Source organism: Ursus arctos, unplaced genomic scaffold (assembly GCF_023065955.2).
Source record: "Ursus arctos isolate Adak ecotype North America unplaced genomic scaffold, UrsArc2.0 scaffold_5, whole genome shotgun sequence".
In the NCBI taxonomy this organism is placed as follows: Eukaryota; Metazoa; Chordata; class Mammalia; order Carnivora; family Ursidae; genus Ursus; species Ursus arctos.
The window spans coordinates 31,144,753-31,159,135 of NW_026623067.1; the positions used below are offsets into that span (position 1 = coordinate 31,144,753).

Here is a 14,383-nt window from a genome sequence, read left to right on the forward strand (position 1 = left end):
GCATAAGGTGCGCAGGGCTATCTATCTCCTGCCGTGACTGCAGAGACCCTAGGACTGCCGCCAGGCAGCAACTAGCGGTGACTCCTCCAAACAAGCATAAGGCCTCAAAGACCGGAAGGAGACACACCCAGGAGGGACATGCGTGGGTTAGTGTCCAGTGGGAAAACCTCCACTGGCCCTGTCCAGACTCAGCTTTGCCTAGCAGATGAAGTACCACAGTCACATGACCAACCAAAGCTATGACTAATAACAATGACAATAATAATAATAATAATAATAATAATAATAATAATAGGGGTGCCTGGGTGGCACAGCGGTTAAGCGTCTGCCTTCAGCTCAGGGCGCGATCCCGGCGTTATGGGATCGAGCCCCACATCAGGCTCCTCCGCTATGAGCCTGCTTCTTCCTCTCCCACTCCCCCTGCTTGCGTTCCCTCTCTCGCTGGCTGTCTCTCTCTCTGTCAAATAAATAAATAAAATCTTAAAAAAAAAAAAAATAATAATAGTGCCTATGTGCCAGGCACTATTCTGACAACTTAAAAACATGAACTTATTACTTATTTGTTCCCCACAACCACATGAAACAGGTACCGCTATCACCCCCACTTTACGGAGGAGGCTGAGAAAGGTGAGGAGCCAGCCCTGACGGGAGGCCTGGCCTGCCTATGCTGAAGGGGCCTCCAGCAGCAGCCATGCCTTGGGGAGTGACGGCTGCTGAGCACTCTGCATAGAACTTCTCACGCACTCCTCGCAGGAACCTTAGGAGGAGGGTCACATCATTCCCACTGCACAGCTGAGGAAACTGAGACCCAGAGAGAGTTAGTGATCTGCTCACGGTCATAGAGTTGACAACTGGTTTGTTTGCTGGACTCCAAAACCCAGTGTTCAAAACTGTTCTATTCCAGGGTCTGAAGGGAAAGCTCTCAGGCCACACAGGAGCCAGGGCTGGTTCTCAGTGCTCACGCAGGCTGAAGGGAAGGGGGTCTATGACTGGCACAGCCAGAACCCAGCAGAGCTGTCGACTTCTCCCTGAGCTTCGGTGCCTGCCCGCCTGCCTTGAATAATCACTGCCCACAACTCCTGAAGGCTCGGAGAGGCGGGTGGTAGCTGTCCTTGCCCTGATGTGCAGGCCCTATCTCCCAGAGCTCTGTCCAGGCAGCCACAGGCACAGCTGCCATGAGCCACACTGCAGGGAGAACAGATCCTTTTCTCCTACCCTTTAAGGGGACCTTTTGGTCACTCTTTGATGTTCCGGAAAGTCTACTGTTATTTCCCTGGCCTTATCCCACCCCTGAAATAAAACAAAGAAGCTTTATTCTGCTTCTGAGCTACTGCCCCTGGTATTACACATGTCTTCTGATTTCTATCCTTGCCCCCGCAACATTAAACCTGGGGTGCAGCCCCCAGTGAAGGTATGCACTCAAAAACACCACCGCTGAATACATGGACAGCTTCGAATCCTGCTGACCTCCCCCTTCTCCAGCTCTCCCTCAACCCCAAAGCTCTGAGACATGTGCTCTGCACCCTGGACCTCCCTCCAGGATGTCCGCACTTCGAGGTTTTAAAGTCCTCAAAAACTCGGACCTTCCCTCAAAAACAGTATGCACCATTTACTCCAAATAATAGTTAATCTGGATTTGAAGTCTCCACCTATCATGGAAGGAACTCTGTCTCCCCATCTCTGTAGTGAAGACCTCACTTACCCTAGCAAAGAAACAAATAACCCAATTAAAAAAGGAGCAAAAGACCTAAATGGCCATTTTTCCAAAGACATGTGAACAGCCAACAGATGCATGAAAAGATGGTCATCATCACTAGTCATCGGGGAAATGCAAATCAAAACCACAGTGAGTTATCACATCACCCCTGTTTGAATGCATATTATCAAAAAGGCAAGAAACAACAAGTGTTGATGAAGACCTGGAGAAAAAGGAACCCTCGTGTGCTGTCGGTGGGAATGCGAACCGGTGCAGCCACTGTGGAAAACAGTACAAAAAATCCTCAAAAAATGACAAATACAAATGCCACGTGATCCAATAATTCTACTTCTGGAAATACATCCAAAGGAAAGGAAAACACTCTGTCGAAGATATACGTGAACTCCTCTGTTCACAGCAGGGTTATTTACAATAGGTCAAGACATGGAAACATCCTAAGCGTCCACTGATGGATGAATGGATAGACAACTTGTGATAGATATATATACGTACACACACACACACACACAGGAGTAGTATTTGGCCATAAAAGGAAGGAAATCCTGCTGTGTGTGACAATATGAATAAGTCTTGAAGGTGTTATGCTAAGTAAAATGTTAGAGGAAGACAATACTGTATGATCTCACTTATATGTGGAGTCTAAAACACACACAGACACAAAACCAAACTCATAGAAGAAGAGTTGAGATTTGTGGTCACCGTAGGGGGAGAGGAAGGGGGAACTGGATGACAGTGATCAAATGCACAAACTTCCAGTCATAAGATGAAGAAGTCCAGGGGATGTCATGCACAACAAGATCCCGTACTTAACACTACTATACGGCATATTTGAAAATTGTTAGAGTAAAACCCTAAGACTTCTCATCACAAGGGGAAAAGCATTATTCTTTTTTTGTTGTGTATAAACGAGATGATGGATGTTAACTAAACTTATTACGGTTATCATTTCATGATATATGGAAGTGAAATCACTATGCTGTACACCTTAGACCCATACAGTGCTCTATGTCAATAATATCTCAATAAAACTGAGGGAAAAAAAGAAATACCTATTCACAAATTAAAAAACAAAACAAAATAAAACAAAACACTGGTGTTTCAGTCAGTTAAATGTCTGCCTTTGGCTCAGGTCACAATCCCAGGGTCTTGGGATTGAGCCCCACATGAGGCTCCTGGCTGGGCAAGGAGTTTGCTTATCACTCTCCCTCCGTCTCTCTCCCCTGCTCATGTTCTCTCTCTCTGTCTCAAATGAATAAATAAAAAATCTTTAAAAACACAAACAAAAACAAAACTTAGGGGCACCTGTGTGGCTCCGTTGGTTAAGTGTCTGACTCTTGATCTCCAAGTCTTGAGATCGAGCCCCACCCTGGGCTCTACACCAGATATGAAGCCTGCTTAAGATTCTCTCTCTCCCTGTCTCTCTACCCCTCCCTCCACCTCCCTCCACCACGTGCTCTATCAAAACAAAACAAAAAACTTACCGAGAGAGATCTAGCCTGTGTTCCAGCTCTTGGGAGGTAACTTCTAAACCCCTAGAATAAAGAATTTGGTTGGCCTTTGTTACCAGTTCCTGGGAAGGAGCCCAAAATCCTTGGGACTTCCCAAATCATGAGAGTGTCCGGGCCCTGAGAGTTTATGCTAATTAGGCAACTCAGGGTGGGGACCAGCATCACTAGTAGCCCATAGTGATATCAACTGCGGGGCCAATGATCCCATCAGTCACACCTACAGAACAACACGCCAGTGAAACTCTGGACACCGAAGTTCAGGTGAGCTGCCCTGCTTGGGAGTCCCCTGCGCGTTGTCACACATCAAGGGGCCGGGGAAGCGGCACGTTCTGACTTGATGGGGAGAAAACAGAGGAAGCTTCATGGTTGGGACCCTCCTCAACCTCACCCTCTGTCTGTTCTGTTGGCTCGGTGGTAATGGTATCCTTTTGCTGTAACACAGCTATAACCTTACGTATAGGGCTCTCCTGAGTTCTGCGGGTCACGCCGGCAAATTACGGAACCTGACAAGGTAAAGGGAACTTTGGATTTGTAGCCAATTGGCCAAAAGCGAGGGCGCACTGGGAACCCTTGAGATTTGCAGCTGGTGTCTGAAGTGAGGGCAGTCTCGTGGAGGCCACATCCCTAACCTGGGAAGTACAACCCAGCTCCACATAGTTGGCGTCAGAAGTCACTGCACTGAGTTTGGCAAACTCGTGCCACAGTCCAGCGGAAGGATCCAAAATCCGGTCGCAGGGCCTTCCTCATACACTTACCTGGATCCTGTCCTTCACGGAGCGCAAAGCACTATAAAAAGATCCAAGGCACAGGAATAACTTAGCAGGAATCCTTTCTACGTGACCTGAGGAAATCAGTAGGGAGAGGAAGGTCAGAAAGCAGGGGAAGGGAGTGGACGGGACAGAGAAGCCAAGTCTCAGGAGCAAACAGCCGAGCGGTGCTGGGCACAGGAATCCTGCTCCACTGCGTGCGTAGGAGGGGTGCCAGGACCTCACTGGGGCCATGGGAATTAGATATGGGGCGTCAACAAAGACAACTGATTTGTAAACCAGGAAGGTTATGGTTCTTTTTCCTAATTAGCTGAGGATGTATTTAAGTTCCATTTACAAAGCGGTCATTCCTAACGCCTCCAGATAGACACGCTTTGCCAAGGGGCCCCCGTATTGCTAAGGACCTGTGGACCTGATGTGACCCAGCCTAAGCACCACCTGGTGGCACCAGCCTTTTGCCAAAGTCCTAAGCCTGAAGGAATGGCATGCCTGAGTGCTGGGACAGGAGAGAGTCTGCCCATTACTTTCCTTCCACCTCAAGAAAGAACCCCAGATCAGCTTTTCCACAACAGGAGAGTTTCCAAGATGCCACCCATACTTGGAAGAAGCCAGGCTGAAACACTATTCAAGTCAAACTTTCTTGATATTACTCTATCTTTCCCCAGGAGGACTGCACTAAAACAAATTCGGACACCTGTGGCCTCTTCCTTCTGTGCAAACAAAAAGCCAGCAGCAACCCCAAGCTGATAAGATTAATCTAAAGAGCAAATTATGGTGTAATTTCCTATGCTGATACTTTGTAGTTAATTTTAAAAAAAGGTTTCATTTTCCTATTGGTATGATTTCACAGGAACATTTTACCTGTTTCTGTGAGGTATTTTTTCTCCTGGAAGAGAGGTGCTGATTGGCCCCAAATGACTGACAACCTGGTGTAACGAAAATTTCCAATTTCCCTCATTTTCCCTCAGTTTCAGCAATTTTAAATCTATATATAGAGAGATCTCTGTCAGAATTGCATTGTGAGCCTCTCCTAGTAAACTGATTTGTCTCATATTGTCACTGCAAACAGAGATCTATTAATGGGTCTCACCTCCCAACTGATTCCAGCTCTGGTCTGCTTACTAGCACTCACCAGCACCTTCGTCCACGGCCATAACTTCAGTATTACCATTAAAGAGATCATCAAAACGTTGAACATCCTCACAGCGAGAAACGTGAGTAAGCTATCAGGCACCATCTCTCCAGATGTTCTGGAGAGGCTGTGGGTACTTCTTAGACCTTGAGAAGAACATCACAGCTTCCAGAGAAGCTGGTGGTTGGTGGTTGGTGACAGACAGGGAGCAGAGCGCAGATTTCTCTGCAGCAGCTTTTCTGTCCTGCGCGGCGATCGCAGGCAGTTTGCGCGGTTGGAGGGAGTCAGGGCTACCCGGCAAGGAGCCCTCTGTACAGCTGGAAGTGACTCTGTCTCTTGCCCTCTCGTTCCGGGCCAGGACACGTGCATGGAGCTGACCGTCACCAACATCTTCGCTGCCCCAAAGGTAAGGGCTGTCCCGGGGTCTGCTTTGGCACGTGAGTGACTTGGGAGAGGAAAACCATCCACGGGGGTTCGAACAAGAAACTTTTTAACAGAAAGTGAACAGACCCAAATTAACTAGAAGGCGTTAGATGTTTTTAAGAACGAGAATTCTGATCTTTACTCTCAAGCATGTTTTAGTGTTTCTGGTTTCACTTGATTTAGAAGATGTGTAATGGAAAGCTTGGATTTTTGTGATCCTAATTCCAATCCTGGTCGGGGAACGGCTCCTTCTTTTCCTCCTATATCCCAGCCTAGCACCTGGAATATAGGACGCGCTCAATAAATGCTTGTTGAAGGAGAGTTTTTCTGGCCCGCACATTTCTGAAAAACCAAATGGTGTCACAAAAAGAGATATGGAGATTACAGGTCGAGGGAGCTTTCATTTTGTCTAAGAGACTTCCTATGGCAACAGAGAAGGTAGTGCCAGAGGCCCTCCTTTTCCACAGCCTGGTCATCTAACAGCCCACTGGCTCTGGGGCGGCTCTCCAGAGACCCTCGGCTGCGATGTCCTGCCAAGCCCCTTCCAGCCCGGTCCAGAACTGCCCTGCCACGCGGGGTCCCACACATCCCTGGCCCTGGCTGCTTGGGCATCTCGCCTTTCCGCCTCCTGTACCGTCTCACCCCCGCCCCTCTATCTTTAGTGGGAGGAGACAGATTTGACAGCTGATAGTGCATTTTCTCTGACAAACATATGACTACAGCCATGTCAATAGGTTTGTGCACATCAGTTCCTGTTTTCATGGAAACACAAGACTGAGAATGAAAAACCCAAAGCTTCAATTTGCCAATGGTCTCCTAACCACCTGCTTTCCACGCGGACTAGAGGGGACGGGGTGGCCAGGAGGGCGGCTGTGCAGGTTGGCCACAGCCACACCCCAGCACCCGGGCCACAGAACACACCCGTCCTACTTTGTGAGGAAAACTGTTCCTTGGGCTTTGTCTGGACCATCGCATCTCATTGGAGATTAGTCGAGGAATCTGATATACAATACTATGTAATACTGTAATATAATCATATATATTATGTAATATTAATGCATAACGTATCATATTCTTTAATAATACATATTACATAATTTTGTCCTTTAGAATCTCATCCTGTTTCAGACTCTGTCCATCAGGAGGCTGGAAGGACTTGGAGATTCTGTATACATAGAGAATTGTATAATATATATCAGCTATTAGCATTTTATATATGTAGGAAATAGCCAGGAGCCCACTGGGCTGTGCCCTGGGTACTCAGATGGCACCGCGCTGCCGAGAGGGCTCTGTCAAAGCCAAGGGCTGGGCCCCAAAGTGCCGAGTGTCTCGAAGTGACACAGCCTGTGGCTTTAGCCACAGTTTTGCCATTAACTAGCTGTGTGGCCTTTGGCCAGTCTCCATATCTCCCTGTGCCTCGGTTTCCACATTTGAAGATATGAAAGTGATTTTGAAAGTTGGTTGGAATCCAATTCTTGAGTTAGTGGAAAGTGTTAGTATAAAATGATATAACTCTTGGTTAAAGGTGAAAACTGGTTATAGGGAAGCAGTAATTCTAAGAAGGAGGGGCCAGTGGCTGGAAAAGATCCAAGTCTCTGTGACTCCGGTCAGGGCCAGCCGTAGAAGACCAGACCAGTCTCACCCTTGCTGAGGTGCAGGCCAGGCCACACCACGATCTGGTGTTCGTGGCCATCCTCTTCATCAGTTAGCACACAGGCCCCTCACCGCATGGGTAGACATCTGCTGAAACGAGTCCCCACTGCCCTCCTTCACTCCCACCTGTCTCACGGGCTTTCCTCAAGCTGCTACTATTCCTCCTGGATTACCAACCTCCTTGTTCCATTCTTTCTTTTCCTCAAAGACACAGCCCTGCTTACTTATTAAGATATTACAGAATAAGGAAAGGCTGTTATTTTCAAAACCCACCAAGGTGGTATGTGGGAGGAAACGTTACCTCTTCGTGTTCCCAAAGGAGGACATCTTTCCAAAATCCAATGTATCAGTTTTCTTTCTTTGGGGGATCAAGAATTCTATTATCTCCAAGTCGGGTGGGATCCTGTTCTTGGGAGTAGCTGGAAAGAAAGCGCGGAACTGAATCCTGGACTTCACAGGCAATGCCTGCCCAGTACCTCTGAAGCTAAGGTGGTCTGGGAAAGGGCAAAGTGGAAAGCAAGCAAGCTGGCTGGTCTCTGACGGATGTCTTGGGTGGACCATTAGTGGGAGGTATTTCCTCCTTTCCAAAGAGAGATCAAGTCCATGCTTCCTCAGATAGTTCTATGCCAACCCTCAAATCCTTTTTTTTTTTTTTTTTAAGTAGAAGTGAGAGACTTTCTCATGTATAGCATTGGCTCATTAAATTTAGGCCGAGGTGGGGATGATGAGTACAGCACAACGAGGACTAGATTTTTATGGCCCTAGTGAAGCTAGTCAAGGACCATGTTGGAAATCTAACAGCGTCTCTGCCACAGAAGCCCTAGACGGTCTTCCACCACTTGCTGCTACTCCATGAGTGCCAGGCTTCTGTCTAGAGTGGGCCCAAGTTCCTCCTTTTCAGTCTCTTTTCCCAAGCAGTCCGGAACTGTAAGGTCCAGTAGGCTGTGGCGAGCAGACGCCAGCCGGTACAGAGTAGAATTCTATAGCTGCAATTCCAATGGAACTAAAACCTTACGGTCTTCCCGGAAACTGCCTGCAGAATGAGTTCTTTTTAAGTTTTTTTCTTTTAAAGTTTTCCCATTTGATTCAAACTCTTTTCAATTCCTATTTTATCCTACTTGCCTTTAGCAAACCCTTTGAAGAATCTGCCTGAGGGTGTTTTTCCTGTATTACAGGCTATATACTCAAAGCCGAGGCAGTAATTTCTAGGCTCCAAGCCAAAGTTTTAGAAAAGTCTCATGAGGTTTTGATGAAAACATAAGCAAAGGGGCTCTTCTCTTTTTGGTCTTCTTGAACCTCATTGTTCTCTGTCCAGCGGCACAGCTATCTGCCTCCAAGTGCACACACGGCCAGCATCGGCCTTACCCTCCGCTTCACCACCTCTGCTCACCCACTAAGCCTCCAAAGATACGGAGACCGACGGGGGTTTCTTGACTCTCGCAGCCCAGAGATATTTCCAGGAGGGCTCTTGGCCAGTTCATTAAGCGTGTGTCCTTCCAAAGGCCTTGCCAATAGGCCATCGAGGCCCACAGGGGAACGGGAAGCTCTTGCAGGCTAGGATTCTAGTACTTCAGTTTGGGTCTAGATCTTCCTGGAAAAACCCTAAAATATGAAATGCACTTCTAGAATTTAGCCTAAAGAAATAAGAGATGAACACACAGATTTACACAGATGATTCACTGCCACAATACACAAGCAAAAAACTGCAATGATAGGGTATTACCCTATTACCCAATTATGGTACAACTATGCCATGGGGTCCCGTGCAGCTCTCAGTCCCATGTTCTTACATACTACTGAATGACTTAACGCTTGTACTATGGATTGTGCAAAAAGGCTACAGAACAGTATCAATAGTTGGTCCCCATTTTTAAAAAAGTATTTTTAAAAATGGAAAGATATTCATCAAGATATCAACAGTTATCTCTGGCTGGTGGGACTGACTGAATGCATTTTTGCTGAATATATATTACCTTTACGGTAAACATACGTTACCTTTATAATCAGAAACAATATGCAAGAACTTAAAAAACTGCCCCAATGGTACTTCTCATCTAAATCCCCCGGTGGTTTATGTTAATGTACGTTGTGATTCAGAAGGTAATCACAGGCGTGAGATTCTGCATTTCTAACAAGCTCCCAGGTGATGTCCGTGCTGCTGCTTCCTGGACCACACTTGGGGCGGCAAGGGACTAAAGCATGTCCGCGCAGAGGCTGGAGACAGCTTGATCTGAGCCAGATCAGGCTCAAGCGAGGACCGTTCTCCGCACTCCATGATTTCATTCTTCAGTGCAAAGTGACAGGACACACCAGGCCTGGTTCAGACTGAGTCACCATCCCTCTGACAAGTTCCCCAAAAGACCTATTTTCCCACCTGTATATTCCCTGTTCTAAGGCCCAAACATTTCTAGGAAGAGCCATGTGGCCAGACACACATCGGGGCTGCCAGCATGCCACGGAGGTACTGACGCTGCATCTCCTAGGCCAAAGGGCTCTTCCAGAAGCTGTGTCCACGGCCGGCAGAATCGCACCCTCTCCCAGAAGCCTCTTCTGATCTCACGCCTAGCCCTAATCTTGGCACGCCTCTCCAACTGTATGGATAGACATCTCATCTCCTCACATGGACCCCAAACTTGGCACACACGGTCATCTCCCACAGCGCAGGCTAAATGGAGAGCACGGCCCAAAGCACCAGTGTCCAGGCCACAGGATGGGCACTCATTTATTCAATAAGCATGCAGGATTTCCAGGGAAACCTGGACTTTAAAACCTTACAGCAATGAGACAGAGCACAATCTGATGACAAGCTCATATAGGCTTGCATGGTGGAGAAAAATGGACATAGATCACAGGCAGAGACGGATGGTTCTAGACTCAAATCCCCACTCTGTCATTTACTTAATTGAGTGCCTTTACTCGGGCAGCCTTTCAGCAAAATCGTCTAAGGGAAAAGAGAAGTTTGCTGCATTTGTAGGTAATTGGAAGAGGTCTTTACTGTGACCAGCAGCCTTCATTCACATGAAAGGAATATCTGAATACTGATCCACCGTGAGCAAACTCACTTTCTCCACTTGTCCTCCTGAAAAGAAGCAATCACAAGGAAAACCGTCTCTCCCATGTTCAAAACAGAGCTAGCACATGGCTAACTGTGACATTTCTCTTTCTAGAACACAACTGATACGGAAACCTTCTGCAGAGCCACAACTGTGCTTCGGCAGCTCTCTACACACAGCTGCTCCAACAAACTCCTCGGAGGGCTTCACAGGAACCTCAAGACAATGGCAAACATGGTAAGCTGAATCGTGCCACCGCTTGGCTCCTGATGGACAGCAGCCTGACTCCTAACCGTTCCTCCTTAAGAGTCATAATACCCTTGATTAATCAACCCACTCGTTCACTCTGCAAATATTAGTTGAGGCTCTATGAGCGCAAGCTGCTATTCTCGGCACTGGGGATACAGTGCCTGCTCTCACAGAACGTTCTAGTGGGGGAGTTAGAAAAGCAAACAAACACGTAATATTATATCCAGTGGTAGTAAGTGCTATCAAGCAAAATAAAGGAATAAAGAATATAGGGGTCAGGAGGGAAAGGGCTGACAGTTGGTGACATCATCTGAACAAATATTTGAATTAAGTGAAGGAGCAGGCTATATGACTAACTGGGGAAAGAACATTTCAGGCAGAGGAAATAGTTGTGCAAACGCCCTGAGGTAGAAGATCAGTAGGAAAGCCAGGATGGCTGCATCAGATTAAGCAAAGAGGATTTTCGTAGATCACACATGGTCTTTGGACGCTACCCTAAGTATGGCAGCATACACCCACAGGGTTTTGAGCCAAACAGAGACTACAATCTGATTTATGTGATTTAAAATGATCACTCTGGCTGCTGTGTGGTAAACTGAGTAGGGCTAAGCACAGAAGCAAGCTGCCCTGCTGGGAGGCTATCACAGTAACCCAGGTTGGAGGTTATAGTGGGTTCAACAGATTAGCGGCAATAGGTTGTTAGATTTGGGATATAACTCAAAATAGAGCCAGAAGACCCACTGTGAGAGGTGAGGGAATGAGTAAAAGCGGCCTCCTGGTTCCCAGCCTAAGCCTTTTGGGAGAAGGTTGGTGCCTAGAAAACTGGGTGCAAAGCAGGGCTGGAGGTTGAGCCCAAGTTCAGGAGTTCAGTTTGAGATACCTCTTGGATAGCCAAAGTGGAGACGCTGCGATTATAGGAAAAGTAAGAGGCTTTGGGGAGAGGTCACGACTTGTGTATAAAATGAAGAGTCCTCAGAAAGATGTCATTTAAAGCCCTAGATCTGAATAACACAGAGTAAGAGATACAAGGACTAAGCCCAGAAGCACCCTCACATACAGAAGTCAGGAAGAAGAGGTCCAGCAGAAGACACTGAGAAGTAACTAGTGAAGTTGGAGGAAACGGAAGAGCGCGTGGTGCCCCAGAGAGCAAGTGAAGAAACTCTAAACAAGGAGGGATCCAATGTGTCAAATGCCCCGGAAGGTCAAGTCAGATGAAGATGAGAAGGGCCAATGGATCTGGGATGATAGCTGACAGGAGCGGCTTCCACAGAGAATGCCGGTGGGCAGGAGTGAAAAGAAAGGGGCAGGCGGCACAGGAAACTCTTTTGAGGTGTTCTGCTACTAGACTGCAGAGAAACGGAACAAGAGCTGAAGGGCAGGAGTGAGTAAGGGCAGTTCTTCTGAGGTGGGGCATATATCCAGCAGCGTAATACGCCGGCGGGAATGATCCAGCGGAGAGGGGAGAACTGGTAGTGTGGGAAAGAGGAGGAGCCCAGAATTGGGGACATTTATCCCCTTGCTGGGCCTGTCACCTGATTTTTAAGGGAAGGTAAAGGACTAGGGAGCTGACACTACACTCGTTCTCTATTTTAATCCTTTTAATTACCCTAAAAAGTAGGGCACAATTGTCCCCATTTACCAAGGGAGGAAACTGAAGCTTTTATAAATGAAGTAGTGTGTCCTAAGCAATGTAACTAACGACCGGACAGAGCGGAGGTCCAAACTGAAGCAGTGACCTGGCGTAGGTACATGGAATCCTTTCCACGTGAGGTACTGTCAAGCTGGAGTGCTGCCGTTTACGGGCAGGAGGGCAAATGGAATGAATCTCTCTCTGCGGTCCAGGTGGCCCTCAGAAGGCCCGGTACGGCAGCAGGCAGGTCGGAGCCTCCGCCTCATGTTAGACCCCTAGGCACACCCAGCTGTGACACACCTCTCCAGAGTCTGCGGCAGCCCCCACAGGTACACAGGTAGTGATGCTACAGTAACCACTTCTAGGAGTCTATTCGCACGCCCAGAAGAGCCGCAAACCGCGCTGGCCTCGTGGCCGACACAGACTCCCAGTCACACTAGACAGGAGGCCCTGTTTGGAAAGAACTGTTCGGGTGGCAAGTGCCAGAGGAGGCCTGACTCAAGTGGACAGGCATGAGAGACAGACTCTGAGTTAGCAACGCAGGCTAATGAAATGTTTCTTTTGCAGACCTGTTCGGTGAATGAAGTCAAGAAGAGTACGCTGAGAGACTTCTTGGAAAGGCTAAAAGCGATCGTGCAAAGGAAATACTACAGGCACTGAAGCTGAATATCTTAATTTATGAGTTTTTAATAGCTTTATTTTAAAAGTATTTATATATTTATAACATTATAAAATAAAGTATATGTTGAATCGAACAACAGGGCGTCACTTCAGTGGCATTGGCTCTATTTACTGGACAACTCCTGGGGAAACCAATTCAATTTACTACGAGACTAAAATTGGTATAGAAGTGAAAGAAGACCACTCCCCTCTCAAGGAGTTCTCCTTCCAGATGGCGATGTAACGCACAAAATGATTAAAGAGTACAAGGCCACGCTGGATGTACAGGACAGGAGAGTACGCAGAGCGGGTCCATGAGTACCACTAACCCCCATCTGATGTTGAATAAAAAAAGGTGCTAACTGGATGCTTAGAACATTCCTCCCTCACTGGCACACAGTCATCACACTGAGTCCGTGGGGGGGTGGGGAATAGAACTCCAGCACACTACACGGCTCTGCAGTGAACAGTATTTACAGTCCTGATCATGTGAATTCCCTTGATTTTCAAGTCTGAGGACCAACCAACCAACAAAGCACAGATGACTTAGCTGGAATTACAGAACAGACCGAATGCTATCAACCTGATGGTACAAAAGGTACGGCTGCCTCTGCCGGGGACGGCGTCTGTAGACATTCAGAATGGCCCAGTGTTTGACATGCCGTCCTAGGCTGCCCTCGACCAAAACTGACATGCCTCGACCAAAACTAGGCTGTCCCAAACCCCTGGTAAGAGAATCGTTTTCCTTCGTACCAAGAAGGTTGAGAGGGTACCAAAATCCGCACGTGGCGTGTGCCCAGCTGACTTCGAGGAGTTCGTGCTGTGAGACTTAAAGTCCTTATGAGGTTGTCTAAAACTAAAAAACATGGGGCGCCTCAGTGGCTCAGTGGGTTGAGCGTCTGCCTTCGGCTCAGGTCATGATCCCAGGGGTCCTGGGACTGAGCCCCAGGTCAGCAGGGGAGTCTGCTTCTCCCTCTCTCTCTCTCTGCCCCTGCTCATGTGCTCTCTCTCTCTCACTCACTCTCTCTCTCAAATAAATAAAAACTTTAAAAAAATAAAATTAAAAAATAAAATTAAAAAAATAATACGTCAGCAGGGCCTATGGTGGTTCCCGGTCTGCTGTGTTTGTGACAGGATCAAGCGTGCTTTACTTGTTGAGCAGAAAATCGTTGTCAAAGTGTTGAAGGCACAAGCGCAGAGTCAGGAAAGCTAAATTAAAAAAATTAAGCTTTTATGAGTCATAAAAAAAAATCAAAAGGCTTAAAAAAAAAAAGTACAGCTGAAAATGGTTGACAAGTAAAAGCAGAAAGAAAGAAAGGTAGGGGACTAAGATCCCAGCTCACCTGGGGAAGGGATTAGTTGAACAATACTGTCTAAGAATGATGAATAAGAACAAGAGATTTAAGTACGCAAAACTGACAGGTAATATAAGGCCTAAAAATAATTTACTATAAAAAATTTGGAAGGGGTAGTATAAATGAGGTAAACCCTCACTTTTCAGGAGGGAAATTCACACACAATATCTAACGTTGGGAAATCAAAACCTAGTTGTCAAGAGTGGTCATTAGATGATGATTGCTGTAGCTGGGGT

The 14,383-nt window shown here is 47.1% G+C and overlaps 1 protein-coding gene across 1 annotated transcript; it reads left to right on the plus strand.

Annotated features, from left to right (window-relative positions):
- Positions 1-5,071: 5,071 nt before the first annotated feature.
- On the plus strand, positions 5,072-12,792 carry IL4 (interleukin 4). Its single transcript, XM_026507950.3, has 4 exons — positions 5,072-5,206; positions 5,483-5,530; positions 10,368-10,490; positions 12,700-12,792. Exons 1-4 carry the CDS (start codon positions 5,072-5,074, stop codon positions 12,790-12,792), a joined length of 399 nt encoding a protein of 132 aa, XP_026363735.1.
- Positions 12,793-14,383: the final 1,591 nt, after the last annotated feature.

Excerpts from the sequence above, each read along its gene's own strand:
- IL4 (XM_026507950.3), top strand. The coding sequence starts at position 5,072 with ATGGGTCTCACCTCCCAACTGATTCCAGCTCTGGTCTGCTTACTAGCA. Across the intron at positions 5,207-5,482 it reads ACATCCTCACAGCGAGAAAC|GACACGTGCATGGAGCTGAC; the intron begins GTGAGTAAGCTA and ends GTTCCGGGCCAG. Across the intron at positions 10,491-12,699 it reads TCAAGACAATGGCAAACATG|ACCTGTTCGGTGAATGAAGT; the intron begins GTAAGCTGAATC and ends TTTCTTTTGCAG.